The 22435-nt window shown below is 48.3% G+C and overlaps 3 protein-coding genes and 1 long non-coding RNA gene across 9 annotated transcripts in view; 2 read left to right on the top strand and 2 right to left on the bottom strand.

The window, feature by feature from the left end:
- XPO7 (exportin 7) overlaps positions 1–4602 on the top strand; it is an 83044-nt gene extending 78442 nt beyond the window's left edge. The window contains 3 exon segments of the mRNA XM_043503214.1: positions 1371–1469; positions 1840–1967; positions 2991–4602. Coding sequence (XP_043359149.1) covers positions 1371–1469; positions 1840–1967; positions 2991–3084 — 321 coding nt within the window. The 3' untranslated portion in view covers positions 3085–4602.
- PBDC1 (polysaccharide biosynthesis domain containing 1) lies at positions 139–10923 on the bottom strand. Of its 2 annotated transcripts, none has more exons than XM_038384550.2 (7): positions 10777–10923; positions 9440–9505; positions 8119–8178; positions 6694–6834; positions 5781–5892; positions 5388–5526; positions 139–436 (listed from the first exon to the last, which is right to left on the bottom strand). In XM_038384550.2, exons 1-6 carry the CDS (start codon positions 10852–10854, stop codon positions 5393–5395), a joined length of 591 nt encoding a protein of 196 aa, XP_038240478.1. In that variant the 5' UTR covers positions 10855–10923; the 3' UTR covers positions 139–436; positions 5388–5392. The 2 variants fall into 2 exon arrangements, with proteins under 2 accessions (XP_038240478.1, XP_038240479.1); XM_038384551.2 differs by having other exon boundaries at positions 139–1532.
- Positions 10924–12758: 1835 nt separating this feature from the next.
- LOC122457579 lies at positions 12759–20883 on the bottom strand. The gene is made up of 3 exons (XR_006277195.1): positions 20789–20883; positions 20336–20551; positions 12759–12895 (listed from the first exon to the last, which is right to left on the bottom strand). It is a non-coding gene; the product is annotated as an uncharacterized LOC122457579 (long non-coding RNA).
- NPM2 (nucleophosmin/nucleoplasmin 2) lies at positions 13236–22094 on the top strand. 5 transcript variants are annotated; one of them, XM_043503217.1, is made up of 10 exons: positions 13236–13386; positions 14841–14919; positions 16276–16361; positions 17372–17491; positions 18297–18390; positions 19008–19147; positions 19901–19929; positions 20424–20457; positions 21330–21401; positions 22035–22094. In XM_043503217.1, exons 2-9 carry the CDS (start codon positions 14856–14858, stop codon positions 21372–21374), a joined length of 612 nt encoding a protein of 203 aa, XP_043359152.1. In that variant the 5' UTR covers positions 13236–13386; positions 14841–14855; the 3' UTR covers positions 21375–21401; positions 22035–22094. The 5 variants fall into 5 exon arrangements, with proteins under 5 accessions (XP_043359152.1, XP_043359153.1, XP_043359150.1 ...); XM_043503218.1 differs by having other exon boundaries at positions 19904–19929; XM_043503215.1 differs by having other exon boundaries at positions 13237–13386; positions 20421–20457.
- Positions 22095–22435: the final 341 nt, after the last annotated feature.

Consider the following 22435-nt stretch of genomic DNA (forward strand, 5'->3'; position numbering starts at 1 on the left):
GTCGTGACTATAGATTGTAGGATCTGTAATACGAGTTGTAAAACCAGTCCAATAGTCGTTTTCCTTGCCTGAATCAATCCCAGCTCACTTGTAGGGTGACTTCAGCACTTGCTGTCAAACACTTTTTCCCTTCCTCTGTCATTCAGTTAATCTGCCAGGTGAATTGCTGCATATCTGCTGGGATGATGGATCTGCCCCTTCTTCACCAGTGGTTCCATTACTGGAATCTGTTCATTCACCCCTTTTGGTGAAACACTTGTCCCTCATGTGCCCCTTCCCCCTGCCAACACATGCTTGCTTCCATATTGCCACACCCAGTGATGGCACACTGCATTCCCATGTGGACATCCAGCACCTCTCAAGTCAGACAAGAGCTCAACTTCAAGGAGGATCAGAAATCATTGTGCTGCTCTCTTGCTGCCCCCTCCTGGCAGATCTGGTTGAAAAAAGAAGCAGGCTTGTGTTTGGTTAGAGCAGTGGTTCTCAAACTTTTGTACTGGGGACCCCTTTCACACAGCGAGCCTCTGAGTGTGGAACCCCCCTTATAAATTAAAAACACTTTTTTTATATATTTAACACCATTATAAATGCTGATGGCAAAGCAGGGTTTAGGATGGAAGCTGACAGTTCGCAGCCCCCCCCTATGTAATAATCTTGTGACCCCCTGAGGGGTCCCGACACTCAGGGTTAGAGGAAGTTGCTACAGCATGAACTGGAGCCTTAGTCTGCTACAGGAAGAGACTGGAAACTGCTTGTGTGAACCAACAATGTTAAGATCTTGTACTTACCTTTAAGCTAGTTCTTTAAGCTTGGCCTGGCAGACCATGGAGGGGAAGACAGAGTGTGAAGAAAGTGGCTTTCCAATGGATTGAAGAGCATGCTCACCTGCATGCATCTAGTTTGAGGTGGTTCCCAGACAGGGATCTCTTCTGCTTTGGGACAAAAGAGGGAGTTTCTGCCATGGAGCCCCAAATGGCTTTCAGCTGCTGCACACATTCCTACATAGGAGTTCATTGTAATCTATTGGGAGCATCCATGGGCTCTCGTGATGCTACTGCCTACCACAGCATGATAGTATTGCAGGCTTAAGAGGCAACCTGCTGAGGCTCAAATAGGGGACATGTCACTGGTTCAGGAAGCTCTGTGCAGAGTGGGGTTAATCTCTATAGCCTCAACATCTGGGGTCAGCTTCTGACCTCCATTTACAGTAATGAGAGAGATGACCCAGCACTAGTGGGGGACAGAGGCAAACCTGGGTCACCTGAGAAGCGAGTTTGCGAAGGGATGGTAAGTACTGACACATGCTCCCAGGGCAAGAGATGGGTTTGAGGGAACAGCCTAACTCTGCGGACTTCCCTCTGTCTTTCCAGATGCTGTCAACGGTGTTGAATATCATCATCTTCGAGGACTGCAGGAATCAGTGGTCCATGTCTCGGCCTCTGCTGGGCTTGATATTGCTCAATGAAAAGGTAGGCAGGGTTAAACTGACTTTAATCAGGAGTGACCCAAGGACTTGAGCCCATCGTGGTATCCTACAAATAAACAAGGGGTACTCAGGCAGAGCTGGGGTGTGGGGAGCCAGGCCTGGTGTTGCTGTGTGCACTGCAGAGCAGGAGTACAATGCTCTGGCAGGGCTGTGGATTGATGGGGAAGCTTGCATGCACCATGCTTAATTCTAAGTCCTGTGGGCTGCTCATTTTCCCAAGTCCTAGAATCCATCCAAAATGTACAATGTGCTCTCTGCCTGGCCCTGCCCTGCCCGGATGAGATGAGCTGAGCTGAAGCCAGCACTGATGCTGCCATTCAGCACCTGATCTTCCTTCTCTTGTCTCCTCCCAGTATTTCTCTGATTTACGGAACAGTATAGTGAACAGCCAGCCCCCTGAGAAGCAACAGGCGATGCACCTCTGTTTTGAGAACCTCATGGAAGGCATTGAACGCAATCTGCTAACCAAGAATAGAGACAGGTCAGTATGGGGAAAAATCCCTTGGCCAAAGAACCTGGTTCATGACCAAGCAGTGTGGCTGACAGCTCCCCACAAGGGGTGGCACTGCACAGTTAGTGAACCTGCTCCATGTGGCAAGAACACCATGGGAAATGGCTAGGCTCTGTGGACACAGGCTTCTGTGCACAGACAGTGGGGTGATCATGCCTTGGGCAGTTCTTGTCTCCTGGGGGCCAAGTGCTACATGGCTCATCTCGTGGGAGTAAACTCTTAAATTCCTTGGTGTAACACCAGCTCCCAGGCTCTAAAAGCCTGAGCACCTGCCCAGGAGCTATATGAAGCTAAAGTGGGTCCGACACATTGTGTATCTGTTAGAATTGTTCCAAAAGTAGTAGCTCAAAGGCAAACTGGCTTCCCAGTGTTGAGGTGAAGGAATAATGGAGCTGTCACTGGCTCCCCTCTCACTTGGGCATGACAGTCTCCTACAAGCTGCAGTGTTCCCCCTGCATCTCGCATGAAGAAAGCGGGGGTGCAGGATCTTAACCGGTGCATCTGCTCAGTGGGATGGGAGCAGGGGCTAAGGGCTGCTGGCTCTTCTCTTGTCCCTGGTTCCAATGGCAGGCCCCTCTGTGCGCTGCTGATTAGATACCCGTGCATCGTGCCCTGGTGTGGAGGAAATGGCTGGGTACTTGCAGGTTACATTATCACACTGGCTAATGTGTTCACTGCTCCTCTGCTGCCTTCCCACTATTCACTGAAACCTGCAGGGCCAATGTACCCTGACCAGATGCCCCTCAGTGGCCAAAATGCAGTCATATAGCCCAAGGCCTTCTGCGGTAGCCTGCAGCTACTCTCCTGCTTCATGCATGAGCAGACACTACAGATCCCAGCATGCACTGCTCCATCTTTGTCCCAAAATTAGCATTATAGGCTGGGAGTTGGAGCCTCCTGGCTACTGCTATGTTTTAAAGGGGAGAGCAAGTGTCACTAGCCTTTGTAAGTGCTGGCCCCCTGCTCTAACATGCTGGTCTGTGTTCTCTGTAGGTTCACTCAGAACCTGTCTGCGTTCCGACGAGAGGTAAACGACTCTATGAAGAACTCCACCTATGGTGTGAACAGCAATGACATGATGAGCTGACACCTTCCCCTGACTCCACCTGTACAGAGCAGCATCTCTTTGGCCTGGACCAGAGGGGTTAACGTTTCCGATGGAAAGATAAGAGGGCGTTTCTGATCCCTACTCTTCCCTAGGGTTGGACTGCAGCGCTGTTTGGCTGTACTCCATGTCCAAGGGAGGAGGGAACAGGAGCAGTGTTAAAACTCGCCAGGGCAGGGTGCTTCTGTTTCCTTGGGAGGGGGTGGAGGGGAATAGCCCAGGGGTGAGAATCCAGCATCTCCCTACCAGAATGTCTGGGTGGAACCCTAGCACTCTGCTGCAGCCTGCCTTGTATAAACATGTACATTTTTTCATAACATTTTGAACAAGGTTTATATTGACTCAGTTTAAAAAAAAAAGTATGACTGAAATTTTTACAGAGTCTAGTGCACCAATGCTGAAGTGAGGGTTGTGTATGTGAGTGAGGAAGGTGTGTCTCATGCTGGCCTGAAGCTTTCTTGGGCAAGGGGGTGTGAAAGTGCAGAGATATATTTAGTGACAAGTGTAGAGAGAAGCAAAAAAAAAAAAAAAAAGTGAAATTCCAAATGTATATTTTTTCTTATAAGCCCCTTTAAATCTCAACTTCCTGTTACTGTTTCCCCCTTGTTATTAGGAACTCTAAGCCATGCTGTATGATCATCCAGCTATGCTAGCCCATGGGTGTCTCCTCTCTACCCTGTGTAACAGATACTGTCCAGTTGTCATTCAGCTTTGGGCCCTAGCCACTGAATGGGCGAGTGCAGCAAGTTCTCCTTTTTGGGTTGGGATGCTTCTCCCCCTGCCTATTCCCAGAAGCCCCACTACACTTTTTCCTTTTAATTGTAAATTGTCCTTTTGTTTCCCATTCTGTAAAGCTGGAAGTGCAGGTGGAATAAGAACCCTCTAAAGGTTGAGCTTGTCCATAGTACTTGTTAAAAAAAAAAAAAAAAAAAAAAACCCCACAGAGCTGCCTTTTTGTTAAGACAAGGGGCGCTCCCACTGAGCAAAAGAACTGCATTGTCTTCCCTTGAGGTAGTGCATGTGTATATTTATATATAGTGCACTCCTGAATGTATGACACAGCCAAGAACATAGGATTGGTGTTGAATCTACCACCATGGAGGGTTCTTAATAACAAGGTCTGCATAGCATGAAGTACCTAACATCCCCCTTAAAACAAATCCATTTTTCTAAATCCCCATATTAAATGTTTTGGATATAAAATTTACTTACAGAAGAAAGTTAAGGGGGGGATGGGAAAACCTGTTTGCCTTGTACTTTTCCACTGTTGTTGCTGCTAGTTGTGTGCATCTCTAGCTCAGCTCTAACCCACAGACACTGTCCTTAGGTTTTATTTCAATTTCTCTTCCCTGACACCACCAACTTTTTTTTTTTGTTCTTTCCTCTGGCGATTGTGTGTTGGGTCCTTTTTTGTGTGAGCAGATTGCTGGTTGACTTGTAAGGGTGTTTGCTGCATACAGTGTAAGCATTGTGACTGCAAATAAACTTCAATGGTTTCTACTGAGCTGTGTCTTTTTGGATCACCTCCTCTACTCTACTCTTCCCTGGAAGGGAAAGAATGACTGTCTTCCCTCTATCTGATCTGCCTGCTAGGAATGGAGGTATTTTAAACAGCTAGCATTTAAAAAGTGAAACTAAACCAATAGATGGCAATCCATTAGATAGAGCAGGGCCTTAAACCCCAGGCTGCCACAGCCAAGTAGCCATTATACAATACACAACCTTCTGTTGACAATCCCAGGAGGAGGGTGTTCCACATCAAGTCAACAGTGGGCCTAGTACCTGGTCTTCAATCTGTGAAACCTACTCTTTGTGCCCTAAACTCATTCAGCCACTTGGCTGTCATTAGCTTTAACAACATCTACTAGAGATGAAGGTAAGAGCTCAATAAAAATGTCAGTATTTTATCCTGTAAAATAGTTTGTGTTTACATAGTCTCTCCCCAGAGGGAGGAAGGGAGTCCAGGATCATTTGCTCTGCTAGATTCAACCACTGCTTTCATGAACTCGTGTCAAATTTAAAACCAGTTACAGCTCTAGCTTTCTACCACCTCCTGTAGCAGGAATTAAGCCATTACAGCACAGTGACATTTATTTACAGGGTGCTTGGTAGTTAACATAGCAGAAATGCTGCCATAAAAGCACCACAAACAAATTCTCACATTGAAGTCCAAGTTGTCCGAGTCCTTTATCCCCCTCCAGCACAAGTTCATGTGCCTCTCCCTCCCCTGGGTAAGAGTCCACTTTATATAAATGCTCCTGGCATCGGGGAATCTTCCTCCTCACCTTTCCTATCCATCTCCATGCAGGGCTAGTCCTCTCTCTGCAGCAACAGACTTTATTTCCATGGCCTGGCTATAAACAACATTGTTATAGCCCTCTCTGTTACGAGCCGTTTCAATAGCAAAGAACTGGATCCTGGTGACTGAAAAGAAAAAAATCTGTTTAAGACCTATTTACCTAAAGGACCCCAGCATCCACAAAGAAGCAGAGACTTACTCAAACTTAAGCTTTATTCACACCACCCTGCACAGCATTACCATGTAGGCTGCCCTGGCATCCTAAGGCTACCCTGGGAGCTAGGATTTCCCAGAGATCCTGATCCAGCCAAATGCTCTGGGGGCTCAATGTCTACACTGCCCAGGTCGGAGAAGAGGGTGTACAGAGGTACTTACTCACCAAATATTGTATTCTCTTCCGTGTAGTCCTTAGCACAGTCCAGACGGAGGAGGGTGCCATAGTTGAAGTCTTCAACTACCCCATCAAACTGCATACAGAAGGGACGCCATTTCTGGAGAGAGCAAAGATAACTTTCAGCCTTCTTTCTGGAACTGTCCTAATCTCCCTACAAGGGCCTAGGGAGCTCCACTGTAGGGGCAAGACCACTGGATTCAGCTAGTGTGAGCAGAGGCCAGAATCACTGCAGGGTTTCCTAGACATCCTGCCCAAAGTTTCTCCAAGGAGCTGGGGCTCAGGAATAACTTCCACACTTCCTCAATAAGAAAAGGAGGACTTGTGGCACCTTAGACTAACAAATTTGAGCATAAGCTTTCGTGAGCTACAGCTCACTTCACTGGATGCATTCAGTGGGGAGATTTATGTACACAAACATGAAACAATGAATAGCAATGGCTAGGGCTGGACTGTGGGAAAGTCTCTGAACAGTGCAATCCCAGCAACCCCAGCTTGGAGCAAGAGATCTATAGGTACAAATCTAGTACACAACAGGGTACAAGGAGACTAACAGAGGACCCTCAGGGTAGCAGGGAGCACTTGTGCAAGAGAATAGCAAGCGTGTTGCTTGCACTACATGACAGCCAGAGTTTTTCCTCTAATCTCCATTCCCCTTTCACAACAGCAAGAAAGCAAACACCCAACTGGACTTGAAATATTTGGCAGCTATGGAAAGCGCCTTAGCTTTTGTTTTACGCTTGAGTTGAATACCACTATTTGGTTCCCCTGTGGCTAGACAAATGCTCTCCACAGAGGGAGGGACTTCCCCCTCACAACCACTCAGATCCAGAAGCTTACCAGTATCATGGACAGTTTGAGTCCCAAAGGGTGACATTACACATACATATAAAGCACTGACCACTTTGGCTGGTTCCGATTTGAGCTCCTCTGGGTCAAGCACATCGATCTTGAGGTCACCAAAGGTTTTCCTAAATCCAGCATAGATCTGGTCATCAACTTTTGTAAGTTTCAGGAACTTGGGGTCAACAGAGGAAATAAGCTATAAGGGAAACAGATTAAATGAGACGAGACGAGACAAGCAGCAGAGGGGTGGGTCACTAGAGCATTTATGCTGAATGGGAGGAAAAATATATAGGGCTTTCAAACACAGCGGTAACCGAGTTACCGCTCCCTCCCCATCTCAGTGACACCTATCTCCAAGCAGGTGCTACCTGCTCTTATAGAGCCAGATTTTAAAGGAAAGCCATTCACCCAACAACCTGAGCCCTCTGACAATCTGGCCTCAGTTCTGGGTACTTTTCCAAAGTCAGACACTCTGGGCCAATCAGTTACAGCTGACTGCACCCCTCAGGTCTCTGCCCCAAGTAGTCATATCTCTCAGTGGTTCACTTTCTCAGACTGGGCCCTGGGATGCAGTCCCCCACCTGTCAACCATGATTACCTCAGCAGGCCTGACTTAGGGCCAGACCCTGCAATTCTGTTCCCTACAGGAACAGTGATGTCCAGTAACCAAGCAGCTTTCTTCAAGCAAAGTATTTATTTAGCACAGAAGCATTTCAGAGCAAACTGCTGGGAGCTAAAGCGGGAAGTGCTGCAAATGGTGCAAGTGACTTTAAAACAATCAGCAGTCTGTATGCATGTTCAACCCAACACTGAGACTTACCATCCCCTGGAGCTGGAGAAGGCGCAAGCTTCGTCTGACCTGGACCTGCCCATGTTGGAGCTGACTGACCACTTCCCTGCGTTAGACACTGGCACTGTGATCTTTCCCAGTCCTTTGATCACTCCCTTTTTTAAAGAGCTCAGCACTATTCAACTTCAGTTTGGAATCTGTCCTGTAATTCCCCCAACCCAGTATTTGTTAGGAGCTTGCCTTCCCCACAGCCCCCTTATTAGATCAATACATTCATAAGGGAAAATCTTACAAGCCAATACATAATCACTTCCCCCCTCACTGACCAAGTCACATTCACAAAATTACCACACCTCAGTCTTCATTTCCAGTGCCCACAGAAAAGAGAACTCATTGGCTAGAAGCAAAGTGGCTTCTGGTGTCTACAGCACTCCTTGCTATTCCAGCCCTGGGCTCCCCACACATAGCTGTGCCAAAACCCCTCAATCCTGACTTTGAGCCCCCTTCTGCTATTTTAGTCTGGAGAGACTGTGAAATACACCAGTCAGGTAGTGGCTTATTACAAGGATAATATCCGTGGGTTATTTTTATTAAAAGAAAAGAAAAACCCTGAGAAGCATGCTAGTCCCATCTCAGCCCCGCTGTCATGTCTATCTGTGCTAGAAGGCCAGCAATTTCCCGTGGACTTACATTAAAATAGACTTCAGCGTGCTGATACGCTTTCATGGCCCAGATCATTTCAATGTTGGGCTGCAGAGAAAGAGAGAAAAAGCTGTTACATCACCTTACATGCTGATCTGGCTCTGTGTCCAGCACCTTCCATTACCTAAGCATTTACAAACAGTTTTTGTAACAGATAGGGCTTAGGTTTCCCCTATGATTTCCTGTCTCACACAGGGGAAAGCTTGTTGAGCATATGAAGAAAGCTGCAAGAGTAGCATCAGTCTGAGGAGATACAATTCACTGACATTCTAGGGCTGCTTTTGTGCTTATTAAATTTCCCTTATTAATTTAATTCAAACTATACATCAATTACACTTTCTCACCACTGAAATGCAACCATGGAACTAGGGTGACCAGACAGCAAATGAGAAAAATCGGGACTGGGATGGGGGGTAATAGGAGCCTATATAAGAAAAAGACCCCAAAATCAGGACTGTCCCTATAAAATCAGGACATCTGGTCACCCTACATGGAACAGGGAAGTACGGTAGTTGTACAGTATTGCCAAACAGACAGGAAGTGGAAAACAACACAGACAAATGAAACCATAGGGGAAACCTAAGCCCTATCTACATTACAAAAATCGAACGTTTACATGTTTCAGCACAAATCATGTCTGAACATGTTTTTCCCCCATGCCTACAGGGACGACGTTAGAGAAAAATGTTATAAGCAGACACACCTATGCTAGAACGTATTTCCCTAACATGGGTAGCAGTTTTTTCTTGTCCACCCAGGCAAGAATAAGTTACTTTATACCAGGTTTTAGCCACCTCCATGTTTCACAACCATATGTCAACATGCTTAAATTTGTACTGGAGGCAGACTGTAGTTATTCATGTTAGAGTTTAGATTGAACAAATAAGACAGGGGGATGGGATCTGGTGTGAATACAGCACTGGTGAGAAGTGCCCATTTGACAGCTTTGGAGACTGAAATACTGTGCATATCCAAATGGGCATTGACAGGGTAAGCGTTCCCCTGTCTAACCACCAAACACACTGCCAAGCTCTGGGATCTTTAGCAATCACAAGTGATTCTTTGTATTAATTTGAGATAGCATCAAACACAAGGACTGGGAAGTTTAAAAAACCCAGAGTGCACGCTTTCAGGCAACAGCTTGGAACAACTCGGAGGTCAAATACCCCTGAGGTCTCAGTTTCATGATGTAACAACTACACATCAATGAATGTAGAACTAAGTGCTGCTCCTATTCAACACCTTTCTTGGACCTGCAGAAAGACGGCCCTATTGGCCCCTCACCAATGCTCTCTCTGGGGATACTCACATCATTGCCATAGGCTTCAGCTGGCGAGGACAACACATGGGCTGCTGCCACAGCTTCACCGGCTCCCTGCACGTGAAACAAAGAGAGATGGCTGCTATTAGAGCCACAGCTGGAACCACACAAAGAAATAAAGAGAACGTGGTATGGGTTTAAGTTGTATTGAAATAAATAAGCACAACGCAATGGCAAATTTATATCCTGAAGGAGTCAAACAAGCATCATCAGGGTGCAGAAGACTGTACAGAATCCTTGCTCTGAAGAGTTTATAACTCACAAAGGAGGGGGAAAGGGTGTAACATAAAAGCAAAGAGCAGTTGTACAGGGCATGCACTCCTTTTACTCCTCACTGCAAAGAGCAGTCCCCGTCCCCCGAGACCCACGCATACGTGCAAGGCTAGTCTATGCCTGGGTGATGTTACAGAAGGAGGGGGCAGATGGAGGTACACATTACGCTCTCCCTTCTAGTGCCTGAGGGGTTACACGGCACTGTGGGGCTCAGCCCCAGTTAGACACAATGAAAATTCACATACAGAGCCAATTTCTGCCTTTGAAAGGCAGCAAACAGGGATGTGACATCAGGACAGCGCCCGAGGAGACAACTCCCCCCTCGGTGCCCCTGTGAGGCATCAAACTCCCCGTTCTGCCCTTCAAAGGGTCTATCCCCCCATAAAGCCTTTGTCTCACCATGATCCCTACTTACAAGGGCTCTGCAGCCGCATGCACCCCACAAACAGGAGTGTGATCCCCTCCTTTCAAGGGCTTCATAATCACCAGGACTCTAAATCCATCCCCAGGGCTTCTCCCCCACTTGGCATCTGCAACCCGCCCCCCCCCACACACACTTTAAACTTCCCCCAACCCCTCCAGAGTTCGACCCCCCTCATCAAACCTTCCCCCCTGCCCTGGAGCTCGACCCCCCCCATCAGCAAACCTTTGCCCCACCCCCCGGGAGCTCGACTCCCCCCCATCAAAACTTCCCCCCCCCCCGAGCTCAACCCCCCCATCAAACCTTCCCCCCTGCCCTGGAGCTCGACCCCCCCCCCATCAGCAAACCTTTGCCCCACCCCCCGGGAGCTCGACTCCCCCCCATCAAAACTTCCCCCCCCCGAGCTCAACCCCCCCATCAAACCTTCCCCCCTGCCCTGGAGCTCGACCCCCCCCCCCCCATCAGCAAACCTTTGCCCCACCCCCCGGGAGCTCGACTCCCCCCCATCAAACCTTCCCCCCCCAGAGCTCGACTCCCCCCCATCAAACCTTCCCCCCCCCCGGGAGCTCGACCCCCCCCCATCAGCAAATCTTCACCCCCCCCCGGCGCTCTAGGACCCGCTTCTGCTCACCAGGGCTCCCAGGCGGGCCCCTGCAGCGGCCATGCTGCCTGTGACCTCTGACCCTCCCTGTGACCTCTGACCCGCCATCGTCCGCCCACAGCGGAAGCTGCCCGGCCAGGGTGGTCACTGAGCATGCGCACGGCCGCGCTCGGAGGCGTGGGAGCGTGGCGGGGAATGGCGCATGCGCAGGAGGGCTAGTGCCTGTCGCGCTTCTGGCTGGGCAGATGCCTGCGTGGTATTGCGGCGCCCCCTGGCGGCAGCTCCGGCGCATCACAGCCTGGGCCTCCCAGCCCTGTTCCGAGGACACCAAGGTCCCAGTCCCGCCCACATCCCAGGAACCTCCCCCCCAAGACACCAGGGTCCCTCTCCCACCTTAATAAGAATAATAGCACCCAGCTGGTGGGGAGCATTTTCCAGCAGTCACGCTCAGACCACTTTACAAAGGAGGGCTGTCCCATTATCCCCATTTTACAGATAGGGAAACTGAGGCAAAGAACTGAGAAATTGACTTGCCCAAAGTTACCCAGCAGCAGAGGCTGGTCTAGAACTTGGCTCTCTTAAATCCTAAGCCAGCGCACTAGCCACAGCACCTCTTCAAACCTACCTTGCTTTCTATCCCCGTACTTCTGATCCCCAAACGCTGGCCTGTACCAGGTGGGCTACGCCTGACTCTCACTACCTGCAGTTGTATTAATTGCAATTGCTTTCTTTGACTTGCAGAAGGCAATCACGCACCCGCGAGTGGGGCTCTCTCAGACACACATACCAGTAAATTACAAAGCCGGTATTTCTTCCCTAATGTGGCTGGGCCTTTTGCAAATTACAGAACCATTTGCTGTCGAAATTCAGGCCCAAATTCCACAATCTACTCCATTTTTATGGGCGAAGAATATTCCCTTTGTGTTGAAATGTCTAACCCACCCACTCTGCTGCTGAGAACTAACCAAAAGGAAGCATAGCAAAGGATCCCCACAGCAGGGCTTAATTTGTGCCAGTCCATGCCAAGGCTGAGCCCCGGCACCTCTAAACCTTGGTAGTTCGTAGCCCCGGCACCTCGGCTTGCCGCATCAGTTATGAAAGAAAAAAAATTGCTTAAGCTCCAGCATCTCTTTCATTACAAATTAAGCACTGCCCAACAGCCATCATTTTCGTGAGACTTACAAAAATCAAGTTTGTCATAACTCCCATGCAATCTCTGTAACCACACTATACAAAGCTATGCTGGTTCTGTACAAGCAGATCCCATACCAAGCCCTATTCCTAGGCAGGGTGACCATATGTCCTGTTTTGGATGGGACAGTCCCCTTTTTAAGCCCTGTTCTAGGCGTCCCCCATACGGGTGTGTGGAAGAACATTCAGGGGGGTCGTGGGTGAGTGGCACCATGGTGGGGTCCTCTGGGGCCAGCCCCATGCAGGGGATGGAGGGAGAAGGGGGTGGAGAGTCCCTCAGGCCAGCCAGTCACATTTCACTTGGGGAAATATAGTCACCCTATTCCTAGGGCTTTGCTCAGATCAACACTGTAGCTCCTATAAGGTGCTGTTTTCACCAAACTCTTGGACACAGCATCTGGTCTAAATACAGTCAGCCACCTGCTTAAGGAAATAAACATCGGTGACAGGAGCAGAGCAAAGCCAGCAAGGGAGCTAAATGTTATTTTCCAGCTTCTAAGCAGGTTCACAAATAGTAGAAACTAACAGGAAAAACAGTCACACAACAGGATCCTTTTATAAACAATTATTATTATTACTATGTGTTGTTTGGTGCCATTCAATAAAAATCAAAACAGCCCCTGACTCAGTGAGTTTACAATCTCATTATTATTGTCACCTGTTAGTTGTTTTACAGGGGGGCTCAGGGGCTCCAAACCCAGATCATTATGCTTGCAGCTGTATACATACATTGTAGGAACCAACTCCTGCCCTGAAGAGCTCAAAGTCCAAATAAACACGACAGACAACCGGTAGGAGAGACAAAAAATGACTTACCTAAGCTCACACAGCACCACAGTCAGGATTAGAACTCAAGTCTTCTCATCCAACATCATAACTAGTGGACTACAAAGGTTACACTGCTGCAAACAGCCTAGAGTCCCTCTGACTTCGGCATAGCTGATTCTGGGCTCATTTTCTAAATGAGGAAAGAAGTGATTTACTGGCTTGGATCTTGCAACCTTCTTCACACAAAGAGACTTTCGCTCACATGAAGATCAGCTGACAGGACTGAGGCCTTGACTGATTTTTATACATTCCCTTCTTGTGGGAGACCTGGGATTTTGATCAGTGGGTTTCTTTTGCTCATTACTATCTGTGATGCATTTGCAACATGAAAAGTGCTGTGGATGTGCTAGATGCTAATGACCAAGATTTGATTTCCACGGTTGCATTCGGCCAGGATGAGCTTGTGGAACTTTCTCTCTTTGGAGGGAAAGGGCTGCTCCTCCTTAAGGCCACATTTCAGCTTCTAGTAACAAGACTGAGGCTGATTGGGTGAAGTATTGACCCGACTCACCTGATCTGACTTTATAAGCGGCTAGAGGGGCTAGGTCTCTGTTTGCAGGGGGTGCTAGTGCCAGTCTCTTTAGCAGACTATTTTATGTTGTGTGAGTGAGGTGGTGCTCGGTAAGTGAGTTATCAAATACAAATATTAGCAAACACTTATTTTTCCTGTAAAGCTTCCTCTGGCAGTTAACAAGGTCTATGTCCTTGGGAGAGATGTAACCTGAGGGTACTGTATTGTGTGTCCTAAATGTCGCCTGGAAGGCAGAGATTTGCTGTCCTCTTATGTGTGGCAAGTGCTCAGGATGTAGTGATAGGATTGCTGTAGAAACTCAAAGGGATTAGGCTCATAACACTGTGATGTTGGAGAGGGTATCCCCTAGCAATAACCAGGAACACAACAGTGATGCTATGAAACTGTATCTTGCCAGTGCTGGGGGAAAGCAGGGCTCTGATTGCATTGGACCAGCAGAGTAACTCCCTCTTAGCAAGCAATGAAAAAGATGAGTATCTTGCTATATCTCAGTGGCTGTGATAAATGCTGGCCAGGGTGAGCAGTCTTGCTGAAGTCCATAGCAATGCTCTTGACGTTAAGGATCGGGCTGCTGAGGAACACCCTCAACTCTGCTTGAAAGCCATCTGCTCTATAGTTGCTTGGCACCACTTGCAATCAGACCCTGCGTGTTTGGGATTGGACCCTTTGTTGGTCTTGTTTTACTCAGCTAATAAACAATGGCTACTACAGTTTGTCACGATCCTGCTGCAAAGACTTGCTAAATTCCAATGTGCTTAAGTGTCCAGTTCTGGTGTTAAAAAGGTGCATACAGAGATTTTGCTCAATTTAATAAAATCACTAGAAACAGTGTGGGTGTAATGATGCTCACTCTGTAATATGGTAACACCCTGTTAAACAGAGATCTGGTGATTTTATCCATGGATTATATCTCTCTAAACAAAAGTTCACTTTTACAATGATTGCTTTTGTTTCTGATAGTTACCTGGCAAGAATTTGTAAACTTTTTTAAACTTCCAAAATAAATGGGGGAGGGGTTGTTGGAAAAACTAGAAATGGTGTAGAAAAGAGCCATACTGACTTGAGGGCTCGAGTCTCTCAATCTCTTTAGTTTATCAAAATGAAGATTGAACGGTAGCTTGATTAGTGTTTACGTAATGTCATGGGGAGAAAATACGAGGTCCTCAGAGCCTATAATCCTGTGGAGAAAGGCATAACAAGACCCAATGACTGGAAGCTGAAGCCAGAAAAATTCAGGTTGGAAACAAGGCACAAATGAACAGTGAGGGTATTAATCATTGGGAAAAACTGTGATGGGAATGGTATAGTCTTCAGATCCAGACAGAATTTAGCCAAACCCAAATTATTGAGTTCAATACTGGGGTAACTGGATAAAAACTGAATGGCCTGTACGCTACAAGGGGTCAGACTAAAAGATCTAATGTTTCTTTCTGGCCTAAGCTCTGTGGGAAAACTTAAATTCTATATCAGTGGGACTGTTGCAAAGTTTTCTAGCTTAGTAAAGACTACACTCTGAGTAATGTCTCCTTCCCTCCCAGCAAAGCAAATCCTAGGAACCATGGCTCTTAACAGTAGTGCCAACAGCAACAGTAAATCCGAGAAGCCAGTGTCTCTAATCTGGGGTAAGAACCTGTCTCCCATGACTGTTTGAGGATATAATTGCTGTGTATACTGTGACTAAGAGCCATGAATGCAGCTGAAAGACGTTTCCATTGACTTGTCTTGCCTCCCATCTGCTTGTTTGTGTGTCCACCTGTTGCATCTTGTTCTCTAGACCAGTGATTCTCAACCAGGGGTATACGCAGAGGTCTTCCAGGTGGTACATCAACTCATCTAGATAGTTGGCTGGTTTTACAACAGACTTCGTAGAAAGCACTAGCAAAGTCCATACAAACTAAAATATCATACAGACAATGACTTTATACTGTTCTATATACTATACACTGCAATGTAAGTACAATATTTAATTCCAATCAATTTGTTTCATTATATGGTAAAAATGAGAAAGTCAGCCATTTCTCAGTACTAGTGTGCTGGGACACTTTTGTATTATTACGTTTGATTTTGTAAGCAAGTAGTTTTTAAGTGAGGTGAAACTTAGGGTAGACAAGACAAATCAAAGGCCTGAAAGGGGTACAGTAGTCTGGAAAGGCTGAGAACCACTGGTCTAGACTACAAACGCAGGAGGGCAGGGAGGACCCTATGTCTTCCTGTACAGTGCCTAGCACAACAGGGCCTGACTATGGCCTCTGTGCTACTGCAATATAAGCTGTAATAACTAGGTGGCTTCGGGCTATTTCGGGGAGTGTCTTGCACGGCTCCCCAAACAATCACAGCCCTTGGCGGAAATGAAACCACACTTCCAAGAGGCAGTGAGTCTCTGCCTCTCGGTGACCAACCAAATAACTGGAACCCTTGAGAACCTGCCCCTCTGGAGGCACGCTCCAGTGGTAGGTATCTGGAGAGCACGCTCCTCTGGAGATGAGGAAGTGCTTAGCTTGTTGTGGTCATCAGGACAGCCATCTGCCTGAAAATCAAATCAGTACAGTCTCCTCTTTAGTCTCAGAGTTGAGCAGTCAAATTACTTCGTACCTCCTTAAACTGCCATCCGATTCTCCTTCTCCCACCATAATCTCTTAGGAAGTGAACTCTTCCCCTGCGTCTTAAGCATCTCTTGGCTCCAGTTGGTCAATACCTGTGGCCGCTCCACAGGACAATGTTCTGGCTCTAATAGCAACCTGCCTGACAGGAGCAAGAAACAGAAGGGAGCTTTGGGGAGCCAAACTGCGGCCTCTAGTTTGGGGCACTTGCGTATTAGCAGCTTCTCTCCTGTCTCTTCTCCTACCCCTTACCAAAAAGGAGGTGTGCTGGAAGCACCGTCTCAGACACTTCTGCCTAGACGTGACTCAGCCCTATCTCCGCTGAGAATGGGGCGGGCGGTGGGCAGAGCTGACCTAATGGGGCCTCTGCCTTCACAGGATGTGAACTAAACCATGAGAAGAAAACCTATACATTCAAGATCCCAGATGAATGGAAGTATGAGCAGCAGCTGGTCCTGCGGACAGTGAGTACCTGGCCTGGCCCTGCCTGTAGAGGGTTATCGGGCAGGGTGTGGGTGCATGGTGTTTGAAGTGGGTAGCTGAGCACAGGCTCAGCAAGAGCAAGAAGCTGGCCTTGGAAGCTAATATAAGGACATGGAGAGGAACAGAAGACCCCTAATCTAGGTAGCATGATGGTCAGATATGACCAGTCCCACTCCTGGAACCATCTGGCATGCAAACCTTGCAGGGACAGAAGAGAACGGCCTCATTATTCCCTTGCCTGGGGCAGTGCACTCATTCACGCTTGTGGACACTACTGGTCCGAGAGCACCTGTACCATGGGTCTCTGCTTGGCAGTTCAAAGGGCACTGCCACTAGGCCAGCCTGCCCAAGTCCATTCAGTGCAACCAATTCCTACTCTAGCCACAGAAGGGAGGGGCACGTTTTGCAGAGGTGTATCTATGCTCTGTGTCCCACTGTCTGCTCCTGCTCCTGACATGCTCCTCATGTCGACAAGGGCTGCCGTGGATGAACAGCCTGTGCTGGGTGACTCCTCCCTGGGTTGAAGATGGGCCCTAATTCTCCCACCCCCATCTCTGCCAGAGTAAATGGCTGCCCTGATCAGTCAGTCGAGGAAGCCCACTCACCCTTGCGCCTGGCAGAAAGTGTGCTGGAGCTCTAATGAGCAGCAGCAGCGTCTTCCTTATTGGCTTATAGGCTTTAGTAGGATTGCCACCTCTGAGGCACAAAATACCAAGATAACCACCTGAGCCCATAAAACTGGACAGCTGGCAGTGTGTAAGGAGCACCATCCCAGATTTCCTGGGTCAGCAACCCCAGAGGGATGGTCCTGAAAACCTGGATGGGGCCAATCCTAGGCTAGAGCCCTGTAGGCTTGTCTGGAACCCTCCTTCCCAGGTCTGGAGTTTGGCGGGGGGGGGGGGGGGGGGAGAGTCTAGAGTTGGTGCCTTCAGGTATGTTGCTGGAGTTCTGCCACTAAAGGGGTGCTGATGGCTCGTGCTTTCACCCAAAGATCTGCCTAGGAGAAAAAGCTAAAGACGAGTTCAATGTTGTGGAGATTGTACCCGCCGAGGACAGCCAGGACACCACGCCTGTGCCCCTAGCAACTCTGAAACCTTCAGTACTGCCAATGGTGAGTGCCCAGTCATCAGTCTCTTCAAGGACTCTGGTGGGGGACGACGACACTGAACTGGGGTTAGCTCTGATCAAGCATAAAGCCCAAACAGAGATGGGCCTGAACGAAAACACAAGATCTGAATGGCTTGTGGACAGAACCCTGCAGTTTGGCTCAGCTCACTAGAAAAGGCCAGACTTGGAGCAAACCCAAACGTTGCCCTGGGCAGTGGACAGGTTGAAATAGCAAAGGGAAGCTTGATGTGGCAACAGCCATTTAGAGAGGGGAAAAATGCACGAGCTGAAGGCTGAGTGCACCCATTCAGCCTTTGGCCCCTGGCAAGATAAGTGTGCCTTCATTTCCCCTTCCTCCTGAAGACCTGCTCTCAGATCCGGTCAGGCCTCAAAGCACACCTGCTTTCCAGATATAGCTTCTAATTGAGTATGCAGCATAACCTGTTATCAGCCAGACACTGCTGCTTCCCCGCTGGCCGGTGAGGCAGCAATACATGATGACTTTCCCAGCTAACAGCCCTTCTAGGCAGTTCAATCCTTGCCTTGAAGAGCTTACAAAGACCATCACTGGGGAGATGGTAGCTTTCCCAACAGGCCAGGACACTGAAAATCCAGCACTGATAATGCTCAGCCATGCATAAACCAAGTCCTGTGTTGTTTCTAAATTAACTAGCCCTAGTTTCTCCTAGGAGGGGAAAAGCATAGGGGAACCTCCTGGCAGGCTATGGCACTTGTGTCTCTGGGCAGTGTAGGAGGATGAGCGGCAAAAGCTGAAGGCCCAAATAACCTGTTACATTAATCTCTTCCAGGCCACCATGGTGGGGGTTGAGCTGACTCCTCCTGTCACCTTCAGGCTGAGAGCTGGCTCTGGCCCAATCTACATCACCGGACAACATGTTACATGTAAGCGAACGGCGTGAGGTGGGAAGAGGGGATCTGAGCCTGGTGTAAACGTAATGCAATGCCCATTGGCTCCAATGGGAGCTGTGCTTGAGGGATCTACTCTGCCCCCACAGGATGTCCACGGCCTACCCCAGTGCCTATTTCGGCCCCTTGGGAATTCAGTGACTTTCCACCATCTCCAGACACGGGAAGGGCACAACGTCCCACTGTCGGAGCAGGGGCACTGCATGCCTCTTAACCACAGGTTCTCTTCCCTCTGCCCTACCCTTTCCTCCAGGCAGGATGGCAGGCAGGTGTGCTCTGGGGATAGTGGCTACTTCTAAAGATTCCCACTCCTACCAAGAAGCCACTAACCCTCAGCAACACATCTAGGTAACTTGAGTTGTGCAGCAACCTAAGTTCGCAACGGGGCCAAAATTGGCTCAAATTAGCATCAGAACTCCCTCCCCTTGGAATGGGGAGCATTTCTGCCATAACTAACTGTGGCTTCTCGGGCTCACTCTAATAGGACCCAGAATAAAACCAAGTATGTGATTTCCCCCAATATGGGCAGCAGTGGGTATAGCTGCTCTAAGGGTGTGTGAACGGCTCTGAGCCAAGGCTGCTCTGCTTTGCAGTGGTACCAGATCTCTCCTGGGACGAGGAGGAGGGGGAGGAAGAAGAGGAGGAGGTGGTTGAGGAAGAAGAATCTCGGGAGGATTCTCCCCCCAAAGCCATCAAGCATCCAGCTTCCAACAAGCAGGGTAGCATTGCCAAGGTACTGCAAGAACTGTCAAGCTAGGAGTGACCACTGTCAGTTATATAGCCCAATTCCTCCCTGGCAGCACCACTAATTCCTTGGTGAACCTGTGGGTTCTGAATCTGTCCCTGGGTGTGGAGGTGACCAGGGAGAGAGTAGAGTGAACTAGTCTCCTGGGCCTAAAGGAAAATTGCTGGCTCACCCAATGAACCCTAAGAAGTGACTGATGTTCTGCTGGAGGTGATCTCTCCAGCATGATACTCCTGAGTGCTGAGTCAGAATACACTGAAGACTGTATTCCTGTCCCCAAGAGTCCTGGGGGTATTGGTGTAGCTAACTATATGTAATGTTCTGCTTCCTAACCTCTCCTTCCCCCACTCCCACTGTCAAATGAACACCGCATCCTTCGATGATGCTGCCCTAACCTGTTGCATAGTATTGCTGAGGGTTTAATAGCTCTTCTGTAGCCCACAGGTGGCTGCATTTCAGTGGTGGGCATATAGCTTCCAAGTCCCTGCTATCTCTGAAATGTATTATATGGTGCTTGGACCCCTCCCGTCACCCAGGAAAGTCCTACATAGATGGACAGTTTTCTTGCTGCTAATCTATGCCTGTGCAATAACCCATTTTCCTGCTGTAGGGACAAGCTACACAATTCTTCCTACTCTAGAGAATTATGCTCTGGCAGTTCAAAAGAACATCCTCTCTCCACCTGTCATTTAGACCTTGTGCTAGCCTTGTCAAATTTAACTCAATCTTTCTTCTTCCCAGAAGAAGAAGATGGAGAAAGAGGAAGAGAAGTGAGTATAATCAATGGTGCGGGAGACAGTCAGATTCTGGATAGCACCCTCTAGATGAGATGGTGGGGATACCGCCTGATGGATCTCTGGCACAGGTGGAAGCTAAGGATCTCGTGGCAAGAGGGGACTAGAATTCCATAGGCCAGGAAACACAGTGACATTGACTAACCTCCAGGTCTATGGGAGATAACAGCCTTTTGGCTAGTCCCAGCAGTGCTGCACTGGTACCTAACTCTGGTAAAGAGCAAAGGGATAACTGTCCTGTGAACTGCTATGGGAAATCCCAGAGGCATGCCTTTATCCCCATCACACACGCCCAAAGCCATCAGTTAGGGTTAAGTAGCTTCATGCTAAAACCTAAACACTAACAGCTGGATTGTCCCAGGGAGAAGCAGAAGCTCGGTACCTGTAGTTAGATCTGTGAACGTATGGCATGAGTTTCCAGGAGTGAATCTAATCTCAACGCTTCTCTTCCCTTCTCTTCTGATCAGCAGTGTTCCTTCTGATGATGATGTCCTTCCCAGCAAGGTAAGAAGCCAAGCAGTGATCTCTGTGCCCCTTGGGACAGACTGAGGGAGAAACATGAATAGCATTAATACTGGCTTGAGAAACGTTTGTTTTCCTCCTTTCCCCCCCCCCCTTCCTGCTAGTAATAGCTCATCTTAAGTGATCACTCTCCTTACAGTGTGTATGATAAAACCCATTGTTTCATGTTCTCTGTGTGCGTATATAAATCTCCCCACTGTATTTTCCACCAAATGCATCCGATGAAGTGAGCTGTAGCTCACGAAAGCTTATGCTCAAATAAATTTGTTAGTCTCTAAGGTGCTACAAGTACTCCTTTTCTTTTTTGTTTCACTGTGGAAGTATCTTCTGAAGCAAAGGTGGCTTTTAAAGCTGTCCCTCTGCTCTGCATGGGGCTCGCGTTTCTATTTCATCTGTGGCTGCTTTATCTCTGCTTCGCTGGTTGACTAGTATTAGTCAAAGGTTAAAAAGTCACTCCATGAATGACTGTCTGTCTAAATCACGTGCTTAAAAAATGAGTACCAAATATTCTAGCAGCTGATGGGTGTCTGTCACATGCCACTATCTGCTTCTAATTAGCTGACAAACCCTGAAATAGGGCAGACAGTCAAACATGAAAACACCACCCTGGCAGGAAAAATAACCAACAGGCATATGGATAATTAAACCTGGGCTTAGATCTGCACACTCGTGAATTAGGCTCTTGCGGTCTAGTGCTAATGTCTAATCACTTGCCATGTGCTGTTGTGGGAGCAATGCAAAGTAGCTCTGCATTAACATCTTGGCCTAGTGAGTAGGGGCTGTGGAATCTGGGGGTGCCTAGCCACTGGCCTGTGCTACTCTAAAGCCATAGCCTCGCTTTGTTCCCTTTGCAGGGAAGAGGAGCTGGCAGAGGGAGAAAGCCAGCAGTGAAGAAATAGACTGATCTGCAGCGAGATATCTACGAGGTAAGGCTGTTCTGCAAACCACAGGCTGGCTGAGTAGAGCAAGCCACCAAGATGAGGCTTTGCTACAGAGGTGAGAGAGCTGATGGCTGTACTGCCACGGAGAGACCAATATTGTGTCCCAAGTTCCCCAGGCATGCAGAGGCTAGAGGAACCATAACCATCTGGGCATGCCATTGTCCTCTCTTGGGGCAAATGCTGGAGGCACCGTGCTACAGCTAGTGGTGGTGTTTGGGAAAAGGGCTAATCAAATGCCACCTAATTGGAGAAGGGTATTTAGGGAGAGGACTAAGGATTACAACACAACGGGATAATACACCAGGTAGAATCCTTCAGGCAGGAAGCTACTGGCATAGTATCTAGCTGCCAGCAAAATGGTCTAGCAGCCTATGCATGGAGCTTAGAGATAGGACTCCCAGGCTCTGACTTGCTGTGTTGATCACTGCTCTGAAGCTATACAAATGTCCCTACTGTGCACTGGGCTCTGAACCAACTGGAATCTTTGGGGGAAGGTAACTTTGTGGGAGGCACAAACTAGTGACTTGTCTCTGGAGAACTCATCTGACACAGAAGAGCTCCAGGACTTTGCCCTTATACCATGCTATGATCTGACTTCTGTTTCCCCTTGCCTTCTAGGGCCTGGTACGGAAGAGACCAGAGATTTTTTTTGGTGCGGTTTTCTGTAAATGTCTTTAGGAAAAAAAATAAAGGGCCTTTTATTTTGCACCCTGGGTTTCACTTTCTTAAGCCTGGAAAAAGGTGAGGCACCTCTGGACAGAGCAAGAGCCTCCAAGGAGCCAAAGCCAGAATTTCAGGATGGACTCAGGCCCCACAACTAGCATCAGATTTTCCTCCTTCAGCAGCTTCAAATTCTAGCCATTGTCTAGTCTTGGCTGCACGCCTTGGATCCGTTTATGTTCCAATATCTCCCCATAGCCTGGGATTTGCAAGCATAGTTGGTAAGAGGTTTTCAGACACAACGACAGCAAGGTGAGGCCTTAATGCTTCAGCTGCAGGTCATCTATAAAACCGGCAAC

This window comes from Dermochelys coriacea, chromosome 26, assembly GCF_009764565.3.
Source record: "Dermochelys coriacea isolate rDerCor1 chromosome 26, rDerCor1.pri.v4, whole genome shotgun sequence".
NCBI classification, from domain to species: Eukaryota; Metazoa; Chordata; order Testudines; family Dermochelyidae; genus Dermochelys; species Dermochelys coriacea.

What these genes read in the sequence shown, in the direction of transcription:
- PBDC1 (XM_038384550.2), bottom strand. Translation starts at nt 10,854, where the DNA reads ATGGCGGGTCAGAGGTCACAGGGAGGGTCAGAGGTCACAGGCAGCATG. An exon ending in GGGCCCGCCTGGGAGCCCTG is followed by an intron (nt 9,506 to 10,776) that starts GTGAGCAGAAGC and finishes TTTCACGTGCAG; the next exon opens with GGAGCCGGTGAAGCTGTGGC. An exon ending in CTGAAGCCTATGGCAATGAT is followed by an intron (nt 8,179 to 9,439) that starts GTGAGTATCCCC and finishes CTTTCTCTGCAG; the next exon opens with CCCAACATTGAAATGATCTG.
- NPM2 (XM_043503215.1), top strand. Translation starts at nt 14,856, where the DNA reads ATGGCTCTTAACAGTAGTGCCAACAGCAACAGTAAATCCGAGAAGCCA. An exon ending in GCCAGTGTCTCTAATCTGGG is followed by an intron (nt 14,920 to 16,275) that starts GTAAGAACCTGT and finishes CTGCCTTCACAG; the next exon opens with GATGTGAACTAAACCATGAG. An exon ending in AGCAGGGTAGCATTGCCAAG is followed by an intron (nt 19,148 to 19,900) that starts GTACTGCAAGAA and finishes TCTTCTTCCCAG; the next exon opens with AAGAAGAAGATGGAGAAAGA.